This window comes from Mesoplodon mirus, assembly GCF_964341445.2.
Source record: "Mesoplodon mirus genome assembly, chromosome: 8".
Classification (NCBI taxonomy): Eukaryota; Metazoa; Chordata; class Mammalia; order Artiodactyla; family Ziphiidae; genus Mesoplodon; species Mesoplodon mirus.
Genome location: NC_138984.1, coordinates 83,438,603 through 83,453,191, shown reverse-complemented (window position 1 = coordinate 83,453,191; position 14,589 = coordinate 83,438,603). Strand labels below are relative to the sequence as shown.

Below are 14,589 nucleotides of genomic sequence, written 5' to 3'. Positions count from 1 at the left end.
GGCCACAGGATCTGCAGCCTGTGCCCCGCAATGGGAGAGGCCACAACAGTGAGAGGCCCGCGTACCGCAAAAACAAACAAACAAACAAACAAACAAAAAACACAAAAAAGGCCCAGGGTACTTGAGTGCTCTCTGGCCTTCAACCTTTCCTCCATCACCCTTCACGGAAGTGATACTTATTAATAACTAGAAAACTGTCAAGTCCAGAAAATGAAATCAGGTATTTCTAGTAAATGACTTTTTCTTTAGTCAGTGAATTTTCTTTTTTTCTATTATTATTATTTTTAATTGTGGTAAAATACACATAAAATTTACCATCTTCAACATTTTTAGTGTACAGTTCAGTGGCATTAAGTACATTCACATTGTGCAACCATTACCACCACTGATCTCCAGAACTCTTTCATCTTGCAAAACTGATGAAAGTACATGAGAATACTCATGAAACAATAACTCCCCATTTCCCTCTCCCTCCAGCCCCTGGCAACCACCATTCTACTTTCTGTCTTTATGCATTTGACTATTCAAGCTACCTCACATAAGTGAAATCTTACAGTGTTTGTCTTTTTGTGGCTGGCTTATTTCACTTAGTATAATGTCTTTAAGGTTTATCCATGTTGTAACATGTGTCAGAATTTCCTTCCTTTCTGAGGCTAAATCATATCCTATTGCATGTATATACCACATTTTGTTTATCCATTCACCTGTCGGTCACTTAGGTGGCTTCTACCTTTTAGCTATTGTGAGTAATATTGCTATGATCATGGGTATACAAATATCTCTGAGACCCGCATTTCAATTCTTTTGGGCATATACCAGAAGTGCAACTGCTGGATCATATAGTAATTCTATTTTTAATTTTTTGAGGAAACTCCATATTGTTCTCCACAGTGGCTGTATCATTTTACATTCCCACCAACATGGCAAAGGGTTCCAATTTCTCCACATCATGACCAACACTTGTTATTTTCTTTTCTTTTTCTTTTTTTTTATAGTAGCCATCCTAACACTTGTGGGGTGATTTGCATTTCCCTAATGTTTAGTCTAATAAGTCGCTTTTATCCAAATGTTCAGAGAAACAATATAAAGGTGTTTAGGCTCTATCTCTGAGTTTTCCTTCAAAAAACCCATTCATTTTTTTTTTTTAAGTTTTGTTTTTATTTATTTATTTATTTTTTGGTCTGCATTGGGTCTTTGTTGCTGTGCGCAGGCTTTCTCTAGTTGTGGCGAGCAGGGGCTACTCTTCGTTGCGGTGTGCAGGCTTCTCATTGCGGTGGCTTCTCTCGTCGCGGAGCATGGGCTCTAGGCACACAGGCTTCAGTAGTTGCAGCATGCAGGCTCAATAGTTGCGGCGCGTGGGCTCAGTAGTTGCAGTGCGCAGGTTCTAGGGCGCATGGGCTTCAGTAGCTGTGGTGCGTGGGCTCAGTAGTTGTGGCTTGCAGGCTCTAGAGTGCAAGGTCAGTAGTTGTGGCGCTCAGGCTTAGTTGCTCCGCGGCACGTGGGATCTTCTTGGACCAGGGATCGAACCCATATCTCCTGCATTGGCAGGCAGATTCTTAACCACTGCGCCCCCAGGGAAGTCCCAAAACCCACTCATTCTTAATCCCTGAAACTTATTCCAAGCCCTTTCTCTCTGCCTCATCTTCCATAATAAAGTCAGGATATTATCTACCTCATCCTCTTGCATGTATCCTTTCCAGTATGTATTAATAGAATCTGAGAAGCTTCCTTCCTGATGATGAGGACTTAGGTTGTGGAGGAGAGGCAAGAGGCAGAAAGAAGTGAGTACAAACACATGACTAGAGAAACAGACAATACAAAACCATCCTGATTAAAAAAAAAAAATCAAAGGCCACCATTTCCTACCCAAAAAGTTGAGAAGCTCATCCCAGTAGGATAATACACATGAATTCACAGAAAGTGAAATACAAGTGATTAATAATAAATATTTGAAATAAGTTCATAATGAGTAACATAAAACACACATTACAAGAGTAACATTTTTTTCAACTTTCAAAGAAAAAGATTTCCTCAAATAATAATAATCTGCATGCTAATAAGGAAATACAAATGAATATAATCTTTCCCTAAACCAATTTGGTGATTTGTATCTATAAAGAACACTAAAATATTTATCTTTGGGCTTAGAAATGCCACTTCTGGGGAACATTCCTTAGGAAGTCATCAGTAATTGGAAGATTTATATACACAAACTGGAAACAGCTTAAGTATCCAACAATAATAGGGGGACTAGTGAAATGAATTATGCCATATCCAAAGCGTAGAATAATGTGCAGCCACTGAAAACACTTTTGAATAAGTTTAATTACATGGAAAATGTTCAGATTATATCATTACATAGCAAAAGGCTGCATATAAAACCATATATATATATATATATATATATATATACACATATACACACAGTATGAGCTCATGATACTTGCTTTAAAATAGGAGATCAAAGAAATTATTAGGAGATCAAGAAACCTGGTTCTAAATGCCTACCTTATTATTTATGCCTACCTTATTATTTTATTTGTAAAGTTAGGTGCATTTCCTAAATTTTCTATCCTTAGTATCATCTGTAAAATATTGGGAAAATTAATATCTACCACACAGGGCTTGTAAGAGGATTATACGATGTAAACCAGGTAAAGTAATAAACTCATACTAGGAAATAAATATTAGTTGTTATTTTTTTAATTAAAATTAAAAACTGTAGTCACTTGCAGTAGTCCAACATAAAACAAAACAAATGGTGAGCTCCAAGTTACAACTTCAGACCACATGCCCTGGGCACGCCATCATCCATAGCAGTACCCCAAAAAAGGCATTGTGAGAATCACCATTTTGTATTCAATCAGGCCATAGCACAGGCATTTGGAGAAGTCAATAGAAACTATGGTGGCAGGAAAAAGTGATGACAAAAGAGCTAATGAAACCATTTTTTTGAAAGAGGGTATGTGGGAATGAAGGGACCAAAGAATAACTTTAGGTATAAAGAGTTTCAGGGCATCACTAATACAGAAGGATCCTTGTGATACGAGTGGCAATCTTGCTAACCTCTTATTTTTACAAATAAAAAGAAGAAAAAATGCCCCCCTAACAACATTAAGTGGCACACTAGTTACTAGCAAACAAAATTTGGAAACTTTGGTAACCTGACTCAAAAGTGCTTAAGAAATAAATTGATCAAATGAAGATGGGAGGGGAAAAAAACAATATAATTTTGAGGGTCATGGCTTTGTAAGAAATAGATGACCAATAGCTTTAGAAAATCTGGTTTGCTTGGTGATGGAGGAAGGAATGTTAAGTGCATGTAATAAACATTTAAAATCTTCTATGTACAACATGGACCGAGATTCTAGCTCACCAACGAAGTACTATCAGGTGAGTAAAACAGGTAAAGAAAGCCTGAGGCGGCTGCAGTGATCTCCTATAAAGCCATGGGACTGGTCCGATGATGGAAGAAAGTCATCTGAAACTCCATTATCTTGCCAAGGCCACCTGCCCTTCCCCATCACAGAAGACAAAACACTTCTGAAATACCTTTGGGACTGGAATTGAGGAAAAAATCTAACCCTGTCCATGGAGAATTCAAATACTTTCAACAGAAAAGTCATTAAGTGAACTCAGGGTGTTAATTTCATCAGGCCTTGATGACATTAAATCATTTGTGATAATTTAAAGCTATCTCACCTGCCTTCCCCACTATGCTAAGGTGCTGCCCGTTAAGAGTAATGTCATGTCTTTTATCCACAAATCAACCTATTACAAATAGCTACACTATTGCACCCTATAAATATAAACCTCTTATTTTGCAAGATAAGAAGGCTGTACCAAAGTTCTGCAGAGAATACCACCCCTTGGATTTGAGGTTGTTTTCCAATGAAACATCCATTGTAATCCAATTTTTCTAACCCAGTCAGAAACTGTAGGCGTCAACCTGTTTGTGTCTGACCCAAACTCTTGCCTCTTACACCAGTCTGGCAAAGCAGGTATCTGTAGTTTTAATCTGAATCACACGATCATTTAACAAGCAAAAAAGGTACATTTATGGAGTTAAACATGCAGGATGGATTGCATGAAAAAACCATGTTTGTATGCAAGTTGTTCTCAAGTACTCTATCTTGGGCCATTCTGGCTGCTATAACAAAATATTGTAGGCTGGGAGGCTTATAAATAACAGAACTTTCTCTCTCATAGTTCTGGAGACTGGGAAGTCCAAGATCAGGGCACCAGCAGATTTGGTGTATGGGGAAGGCAAACTTCCTGCTTCACAGACAGCCATCCTTTTACTGTGTCCTCATGATGGAAGGGGTGAGGGAGCTCCCTGGGGTCTTTTTTAAAAAGGCAGTAATCCCATATATGAGACACCACCCTCATGACCTATTCACTTCCCAAAGTCCCCACTTCCTACTATCATAACCTTGGCATTTGCAACTTATGAATAAGGATTGCCACTTATGGATTTTGAGGGCACATGAACATTCAGTCCATTGCACACTCCACTCTTCTAAAATATATCTGACAATATCAGCCTCCATTACAGGCTACATTATAGGAACATCCTTCAGTTATGAAACACCTGACACCCCACTTTTTCCTGGCAGTCATTCACTCACACCTCCCCTCTCTCCTCTAACCATCAGAGATACATTCTCACTCGTTTTCTCTCTGTCCTCTCCTCTCCTCTCCTCAATGGCCTCACCCAAGACTGCTGCTAAGGCAAAGATATTAAGTAAACCCATGATAAAAATTGACCCACTGGCCAGACATTCCCTCTGATACAACCGAGACACTGTTTTTCTCTGAGGATTTGGTGGCAGGAGGTCATTATTTGGCTGAATGAGCCAGGCAAGACTGGTGTCAGCCTCTGAAGAATGACAGCTCTCACGTAGCTTGGCACTTGAAGAACCAACCTGACAGGAATGAGCTGCTCATTTCTTACCCAGACATCACAAGAGATGCAGATCTACTCTGGGATCCATCTAAAAAAGGTCTGAGGAAAGAGAGCAATTGCTTTCTCTGGAGAATCTTCTTTGTTGGTTATTCTGAAAGAGTGTCGCTATTTGGATCACAAATGATAATAGCCCAAATAATTCTTTTAAAACTCAAATCATAATTGAAAAATACAAGAAACAAAACCATTAGCTAGGATATTTGTATGAAAAAAATCTCTTTATTCTTAGATGACTTATTTCTACCTGCAAAAAAATAACATTTAGCCTGCTTCCAAGTTTCATGAGATAACAATTAGTAAGCTTCAAATATATAGCATCCCTACAGGAATCAGATAACTGGGAAAGTGCAAGTAGCCTTGGATTACAAAGGCCATCTGCTTCACTGCATAAATGAGAAAATAAGGCAGAGAGAAATTAGGTGGCTGCCCCAGTGTGAGGTAAGATTGACTAGAATGCGAATGTTCCGATTCTCAGTCAGTACTTTCTGCATCTCTCTCCTAAACCCACAAGGAAGAAAATGCATTAATGTTATCTTTTGTAACAATAACTCAAAAAATTTTTATTCCCAAATAGAAATTCAGCAGAACTTTAATCCCACATTTATGAATACCATAGCAACACACATTTTTTAATGAATTTAGAAGAAGCATTTAGTATAACTCCAGAGAATGGCTCACTGAGCCTAAACAAGCATTAAATCAAGAAAATTCATCAAAGACATGATAATGCTACATTATTAAATAATATTTTACTCCTTGTCAACAAGCCAACAACATAACGGTATACACTACAATTTTCATTCTAGGAGAAACCATCCAATTATTTTTTTAAAAAACAGATATTTTACTCAGTCAATCAGGTAATATCTATGGTGGCCCTTCTGGTCCCTTCCCAGAGCTAACTGTAGTTTAAAGACTAATGTAAAAACCACCAGACTTTGGGCTGTTCACAGAATCAGCAAAAAGTCACTGAATTTAGGCTGCTCCATTTGTAACCAATCATTCTGGACATTCATATTGCTGTCCATATGGTACTATAACATGGCATTGTTCTGGCCACCAGTGCCTTCACTGCCAACATCCAAACAGTGGGGGTGAAAACGAGAAGGTAGGACTGCCCAAATGGGCAAAGCCTGATTCAATTAATTCTTTAGTGCTTCTCTTTACAGAGAGAAATACATAAGACTGAGGAGAATGAATTCAAATTCACAATTTTTGCCTCAACAAGGGCATTAAAGACCCCCATTTAATAGAAATCAAGGTCTTGGATAATCAGCTATTTCATAGATATGTTCTCAGCCCTGAAATAAATGACAATAGGAGCATAAAAGGAATAGAATCCTGGGGGAATGATTTCCTATTACAAATCATTTCATTTTTCAAAGAGATTTACAACCAGCTTTTTAAAATCATGTTATATGTTACAGAATACTGCAAAAGAAAAACATTTATGCACAACATGTTAGAAGGGTACCGAAAGTGAGTCATACCACTGCCAACAATATCGCTTGGTTCAGTTATATTGATTCAGGTCCTTGATGGGTGCTGAAATGAAGGCCAAAGGTTGGATACCAGAATGTGTCATTTAGGTTTGAGAAGAGGAGAAACATGCAGAACTTGTAATTCTGGATACAACTATACCCTTGGATTTTCAGAGAAGTGAGAGAGTCCCCAATGGTTAAAGACACAGCTGTCACTATTACAGAAAGAAAGAGACACCCTTCCAAAAGTCAGTAGCATCCTGTGGTATATGGGCCATATTGGATTATTATGCTGACATTAATCATAAACTTTCACTTTCCACACACGCTATTAAATCACTTCAATTTGGATCAATGGCCTGAAAGAAACCCACCAAACTCTCTACGTATCAATATGAGGACATTTGCTGTGACTGATGGTTGAAGGCAGCTGACCGCTTTGTGTAAATTCTAAGTCATGGGATTGTGCAAACGAAGAAAAAGATGTTCAGGAAGAGGAAAAATGAACTTCCAGTTTGCAACCATGAAATTAGCTTTTTTTTTTTTTTAAAGCAGAGAAAGTCAAAGTACAAAGCTATCTCCATTCTCTAACATGCATTTTTTCCAACCAAATGAACAGCCTGGAATCAGCTTTCTGCCCACAGGTCAATAGCTGACGTGGTTTTGTTTTCCAAAACATAGGACTACACATCTCTTTCAAAATGCATTAGCCAGCTAAAAGTGAGCCCAGCCAGAAATGATCAGCCAGAATTGATCAGATGTCATTCGGCAACTGTGTGGAACCCCTACTATGAGTCGCCACAGAGGACCCGGCGTTCCCAAGAGGCTCTTTTTGGACAGATTGCAAGGTCAGATATGAGTTCCCATTTTCTGTAAGTAAACATCTGCTCTACAAAGCAACTCTAACCCTGCAAACACAACACACCCACTTTCTCACAGTTAAGTCTCAGCGCTGGAGAGGATCAATGACGTATCTGTGCTAGATTCCAATCATTTTAAAATAGGTCTTTAAATCTGTTCTTCTGTGCACGTCAATCTCTGCATGTGAACAGCTGACTGAGTTCTCAAGCAACAATACTGCCCATTGAAAAATACACCTTCCTTAAACAAAAGATACCTTTTGTTCCCATGAAGCATTGTCTGTTGCCATTTCCAGCAACAAATGACACAAAAGACAAATTCTACCATCCTCAAGAGTGGTTTTGGACAAACAGAAACACCAAAAAACAGAGCAAAAGCTTAAGAAACAAGACCAAGGTGAGTTGGGGGTAGAGGAGAGGTGGAGTGGAAGTGAGAAGTGGAATCTATACTCTGTGATCTAAGAAGTTCAGCCTCTACTGATGAATGGGAGACGGGGGAGGGGAGAGGAATGGGAGGTTGAGGTTTTCAGTTGAGAAAATGAAGTGTGTTGCTGTCCCGGTTTTGTTTCAATAGCACCCGGAGAGTGCGTGGCAGGCACAATCTAGTTTGGTGACTAAGACCGATTCAGTGAGTAACACAAGTTTGTTTATGACACAAAGGAGCTACCCAACCAAATCCGGCAATTACACAAACAATAATATGTTAATTCTTTAAAATTGTTTGTGTTTTGGTACCAAATTAAAGTTTGTGTTTATGAAATTTCACAGGAAACATCTATCAATTTAATATCACCATTTTGCAGGCTGCGCACCCGTCCTGGAAAGAAATCGCTAATGGCCCGGAGTCCTGGAAACCTACAAACTACTGTCACCTATTTCCCAGCACTGTGGTCCTGATACTCAGTGTCACTGATGGAAACCAAACACCGGCCATAAACCAAGGAGTCCCTGGTGAATTTCTCCAAAGCACAGTCCGAGCAATCCGTGCGCCCGGGTGAAAGCATTTGGAAGTGTGCGCGGTTTCTCTGCCCTCCGGGCCGTGCGTCCGGAACGTTCCTGGCTGTCAGGTGGGTGGCGACAAGGCTCGGCAGGGAAGCGCTGCCTGGCAGCGCAGCGTGCCCGCGGGGCGGAGAGGGACCAGCCCGGCGGAGTGTGGCGCGTCCCAAGGCCGGCCGTCGCTCACCTTTGTTCGCCTGCCCTCTCCGCGAGGAGGAGAGCGCGGGCCAAGGAGGAGTGCGGGGGGCTACCCCAGTGCTCCGCGGGCCCTCCCCTGCGCCCCGGAGGAAATCCAGAGGCAAGCCAGACCCGCTCCTGCTCCCAGAACCGCAGCCAGGCTGAGGGGTCAGCAACCCCTTCCCGAACACAAAGGTTGGGAGGCGTAAGCACGAGCGCTGGGGGCGCGGGTGCGTGAGCCACAGAGCACGCGAGTGTGCGTGTGCGCGCGAGGGTGTGCGTGTGTGTGTGTGTGTGTGTAGGGGGAGGGGAGGAGCGCTCGCGAGGGTGTGCGCGCGAGGGTGTGCGTGTGTGTGTTTGTGTTTGGGGGGGGAGGGGAGGAGCGCTCCAGCCCGTCTTACCTCTCGAAGATGAGCCGTACCATTAACATGCAGAAGGCCAAGGGGAAGGCGAGATAGAGATCCTCAGCCTGCGGGAAGGTGGCTTCCTCCGTGTTCTTCAGGTCCGCCCAGGTGACATTGTGAGGGAGCCAAAACCTCTCGTTCCAGAACCAGGCTAAGATTCCTGCCATCTTGCTTTGTCCAGTCCCGTCCTGGGCTCCCGCGGCCCGCCGAGATCTCCGCCGCGCAGGGCGCCCGGGGATGCGCGCGCGGCTGGCTCGAGCCTCTGCCGCCGCCGCCGCCGCCACCGCCGCCTCCTCAGCGGCCGCTGCTCTCGAAGGCTCGCGGCGAGCCCCGGTTCTCTCCTCCCTCTGGCCGCGTTGGGGAAAGGAGCCGCCTCGCCCGTCACATGGCAGCCAGGGCCGCTGGCCCTGATTGGCTCGTCCTCGCGTCAAGCAGCCAGGCACACGCGGCCGGCTAGCCCACGCCCGGAGGGCAGGGCGCAGCCGCTGCGCTCAGGGCGCCAGGGCACCGCTCTAGGGAGTGCCGCCCGGCCCCGCGCTCACAGTGCTCTCGAGCGGCGCTTAGGGCAGCGACCTGGGTTCAGCCGCCCGAATCCTTTCCGGCCCCCGGGCTTGCTCGCACATGCTCAGAACGCCGGCTTCTGCCGCGCTGGAGTTTCAGGGGTTTCGGTCGGCTTCCCGTGCGCGTACAGGCGCTGGGGAGGCAGGTAGGGGTCGGGGCGATCTTCAGATCCACCCTTGCGCCGAGACAGAACAGCAGAAGGAGAAGTAGGGGGCGCAAAGAGCAAAGGAGGAAGAAATAGCAGGTAAAGAGTCATGCACTCCAGCGCTTGGAGAAGGAGGGGGAAAATCGGGTTCTGGGGCAGGATGGTTTGGCAAGAGGCGTCTGCCTCCACCCCGCGCCCGTCTTTCCCCATCTCTGACCTTCCAGCCTGGTTTTACTCCGTTCGTCACCACAGTCCGCGCCCCCAGGGAAAAAGGCCCTCTATTTTAATTTATGAGGTGGTAAGAGAAATTAGGCACTTAACTGCTGTTTGATGATAACGATGAGATGATGTTGATGATGACAACAACCGCAGCCTTCTGTAAAACTGCCCCTCTAAATGAGCCTCTCAGAAGATGGCTCCCGACCACATTTGGGCTTGGCCCATGGGTAGTGAACCTGCACTCTGCTGCCTGACAGGCTCGTTGTTAACGCCTTTTGCATCGGAAACCTTTAAGGTGTTAAGTCTTTGAGGCCTAACCCAGGCACCTTGACGCCCACGATACATTTCCTCATTGATACGGGAACCATGTGTGGATCAGTTAGGTGGTACATGCAGAACCTGGTTCCAGGGAATACTTTGCTGATTTTTCTCACAAACGTTCATTTCCTGCCTGGTTCTGCTAGTAAGTTCTACTGGACCCTTCCAAGAGGAAAATAAACAGGCTCTTAATACTTCTTTACCCTCCCTCCCCCTCCAGCTACCACCCTCTTTTCACTCCTTGCCTTTAAAGCGTAACTCTAAAGAACTGCCTATATCTGTTGCTTCCGCTCTCTCCCCTCCATTCGCTTTCGAACTTCCGTTTGAGCATTTGCCCCTCTCTGCTGCACTGAATTGCTCAAGGTCACCAATGATCTCCATGCTGCTAAACCCAAAGGTCAGTTCTCAACACCTTTTATCAGTACCAAGTTCATCAGTAGCTGCCTTTTGAAACACTTTCTTGTCTTGATTTCCAGAAACCACATTCTTTCTGGTTTTCCCCCTACCTCATGACCGCTTTTGCTGAATCTCCTTTCTGGTTACTCCTCACTCCTTAAAGTTGGTGTGGCCTAGGAGTCAGTCTTTTGTCCTCCTCACTTTTCTATCTGTGTTCATTCACTTGGTGATCTTATCCAGTCCCATAGCTTTCAATGCCATCTGTGTGGCTTTCAGTGTCATAGTGATTGTTCCCAAATTTTTATCTCTAGCCATGAACTTTTCCTCGAACTTCAGCCTAAGTCCACTATCAAGTCAACTACTCCACTTGGATGTCTAAAAGCCATTTCCTGTCCAAACTGCTAAACTTCCCCCTAATTTTTCCCCCTCCTGTCTTCTTGACTCAGGCCCAAAACCTGGAGTCACCTTTTTTCCTTTTCTCTCTCATATCTCCTTTATAATCCATCACGTATCCTGTCACTTCCATCTTTAAACCGGAATGACACCATCTCTCACCACTTCTTCTGCAGCCATCTTGGTCCAAACCACCAACATTTCTCTTCCGAGTTACCCTAGTAGCCTCCTAACTCCCAATTTCAACACTTGTCCCTCTACAGTCTATTCTCAGCCCATGTGATCCGGTTGAAATGTAGTGAAATCACTTCTGTGCTTAAAACCATACTGCTTCCCCATTCCTCCTCAGTTGGAAGCCAAAGTCATTTCAGTGTCCAATGATGTGGCTCCGTGTTACCTCTCTACCTCATCTACTCTCCTCTCTCATTTCCCTGTCCCTTACTCAGTGTGCTTTCATCACACTGGCCTCCCTGCCCTGCCTGCAAAACACTCAGCATGCCTTCGGGCCTTTGTACTTGCTTCACTCTGCTCTGGAACTTTTCCCCCAAGTATCCATGTCCACTCTTTCTATAATGCCACTCACTCGGTAAAGCCTTCCCTCGACACCCTAGTTAATCTATAATTGTCATTCCCCACCCCTACTCTTCCTAATCAACTTTCTTGCTTTGTTTCCCTCCAAAGCATTTATCACCATCTAACACAATTTATTTTTTACTTTTTTTTCAGTTGGTCTCCCCACACGCACTCAAATGTAAGCTTCTGAAAGTTAAAGATTTGTGTCTATTGCCGATTTATCCCTAGCACTTAAAATAGTGCCCAGCACATAGTAGGTACTCAATAAACTATCGAATTAATGAATCAGCACTACTCTAACCTCACAAAAATCTTCTCTAGGACAGGAAAAAATCTGAATAAATAATAGTGTTAAATGTTTATAAACTCATGTGAAGAATAGTGTGGGCATAAAGAAGGGCTTCATCAGTTCTAAGGTGGGGTAGGGGTGGTGTCCTTTAAGTGGGTTCATCAGGGAGTAGTTCATCACCATCCTCATTTGAGACCATGCACCCAACTGCTCATTGTTACTGGTGACTTTCCAGGAAAATGTCTTGACACCTAATGCATTGTTGTAGGCCACAGAGAGGAGTTCTATTAAGGTCTCTTGCCACCTTTGTGGCAAAAGGTCATGTCATGGTGGACCCTGGCCTTCTGGACCAGGCAGACCCCCTCCATGGCTGCCACTGGTCCCTCATGTCACTCTCATGTATGACCTGACAGGACCTTGCCTTCTCTGCTTTCCCGAAAGACCCACTGTGTCCCCATACATATATATATACACACACAGACACACACACACACATATATAAATATATGAGGAAGTGTTGGTGACTTAATGCCCTGGGACCTGAACTTTGATCCTGGGCAATGGAAGCCAGTGGTACATTTTCGTTCTTTTCCCTCCCCTGCCCCGGGACACACAGAGTAGCTTCAAACAGCCTCTCTGAAAATGTCCTGTGATACACAGCACTCAGCTTATTTCAAAACTGTGGCCAGCTCAGGAATTGCCTTGGATTTCCTCTCTTTCTCTGTCTCACTCTCCATTTCTTTCATTCCTGCTTCCCTGAAATTACACCTCCCTGGAAACGCTGTTATTTTCTAGAGAAGCCAAACTAAGATCATGTTGCTCTCCTATTCATCAACTCTGAGAAGGTGGTGAGATTTCAGGAACACTTTGAAAGATAGCTTTTGTTGGACCCTGGAAAGAGAACTCACTGCTTATCTGTGAATCTTGCACAAATCACTTAGTTTCTAAGAGCATGTTAACACCCTCCTGCGTAAGTTGCAAGTACCTGTCTTGCCTATGTCACCTGACTGTCCTGAGGCTCACATGAGATAATATATGGGAAAGGGCTCGTAAACTCTTAATAACCTCTATACACATGCACAGTGCATGTTTTGTTTTGCTTTTTTATGAAAAACAATGGATGAGCAAGTCAAGCACATCTGTTGGCCAGATTTACAATCTTCAATTACTTCCTTGTTTTCACACCTAAGGAACTGTATTCATTTAGAAGGCCATATTTTTAAAGGAATACTATTTTAAAATGGAATTTATGCAGAAAACAACAGGCAAGATGGTGAAGGATATGGAAATCTTGAGGAGACATTTAGTATACATGTTAAGTGCACTAACTTTGGAGTTTTACAAAATGTAGGTTTAAATGCTAGCTTTGCCTATTCTTCCTTAGAAAAAGTTCTTCATTACTTAACCTTTTGAAATCTCAGTTTCTTCACATGTACAAAAGGAATAATACTAGTTACCACATGGGGTTAAGGTAGGATTTAAGTGAGATCATGTAAAGTGTTTAACAATTATATGGAGGCGGTTACCATTATTATTATGTACTATAGCAATGTGGTGAAAATTCCTTTGTTTCAGGGAAAGAAGGATCAGACTCTGCTGGGGTAATTTACCTTCAAGGCAGGCTGAGCCTTTCACATCTGAGGATGAGCAGGCCTTTACCTCTGAGATTAGTAGAATTAGCTTTCCCTCAGCAGAGGAAGTGAGGATGACGTCAGGAAGGGGGAGAGACAGGGGAGTGGAGGGAGATTTCAGAAGCCCGTGCACCCTGCGTGAGATTCCTCCTGATGTTTTTGCTGCTAAGCTGCCATAACATATTAGACACAAACTGCTGAAAACCAGTGATGTTTGGTAGAAACTTGTAAAGACACCAAGTTTTGATATAAGCGGCTTGTACAAACATGAAAGCCGGAGGATGTAAGCCGAAAAGAATTTGAAAAATTGTGGAGATGTATTTCAAATCTCAAGAGGTCAAGGAACTGGAATTTGAGTCAGGTGTTAAGCAGCCGGTGTAGTCCACAAGGATAGCTGTATCCAGTCACTCTGTGAACCATGGCAGAAACTAGAGGAAAAATGATTGTTGGGAGGCCTGATATGTATGTTCCAAGATTGGAAGGGCTGTCAGGTAGGGGCAGTTTGACTTGATCTGTGCGGATCTAGAGGGCAGAACTCGGGACAATTGGCTTAAATATCTGCAAGGCTAATTTTATCTCTGTAGAAGAAATATGCAAAGCTGGCCAAAAATGAATCAGCAGTCTCATCAAGCAGGGAACTTCCTATCATGGGAAGTGTTCAGGCAGAAGTCTACCTGTTAGATAGGTTGGGAAAGCATGCCTGTCTGAAACTGACTTGGAAATTGATGCCTTCTAAGCTCCCTTTAGTACTTTGGAGCTAACAGAAAACACTATTTGGAGAAGAATCTGCCTTGCCTTATGAATTTTTGCAGTTGGAAGAAGACATGAGGCAATGCCCTAATACTTTAGAACCTCTTCCGGACTAAATTTCTACTCTCTTAGAGGGGAGAGGGAGGAGGGAAGGAGTGAAGGAAAAGGAAAGGAAAAAACAGAAGGTAATTACCGTGGGACTGAAGTACATTCAAAAGTTAGAAAGAGAAATTTAAAAGTCCAAAGAAATAGATCACTTGTTGCTAAAATGTTCTGATAAAGCCTAAAAGGGCTTTGTCAGAGTATGTTGCTAGCTGCCTGCAGGATCCCAACTGAAAACAAAATCAGAGGACTTAGGCCACATGGTTATATTGGCAGAGTCTGTTAGTTACCGGCTTCCATCCCTAGCACTCTGAACATTTTTCTGTGC

The 14,589-nt window shown here is 43.3% G+C and overlaps 1 protein-coding gene across 3 annotated transcripts in view; it reads right to left on the bottom strand.

Annotated features, from left to right (window-relative positions):
• The window catches only part of CERS6 (ceramide synthase 6), a 334,758-nt gene extending 325,534 nt beyond the window's left edge, over positions 1-9,224 (bottom strand). For all 3 annotated transcript variants that reach the window (XM_082631373.1, XM_082631372.1, XM_082631374.1), the window contains exon 1: positions 8,882-9,224. In XM_082631373.1, coding sequence (XP_082487499.1) covers positions 8,882-9,051 — 170 coding nt within the window. In that variant the 5' untranslated portion in view covers positions 9,052-9,224. The remainder of the gene's footprint in view (positions 1-8,881) is intronic.
• Positions 9,225-14,589: the final 5,365 nt, after the last annotated feature.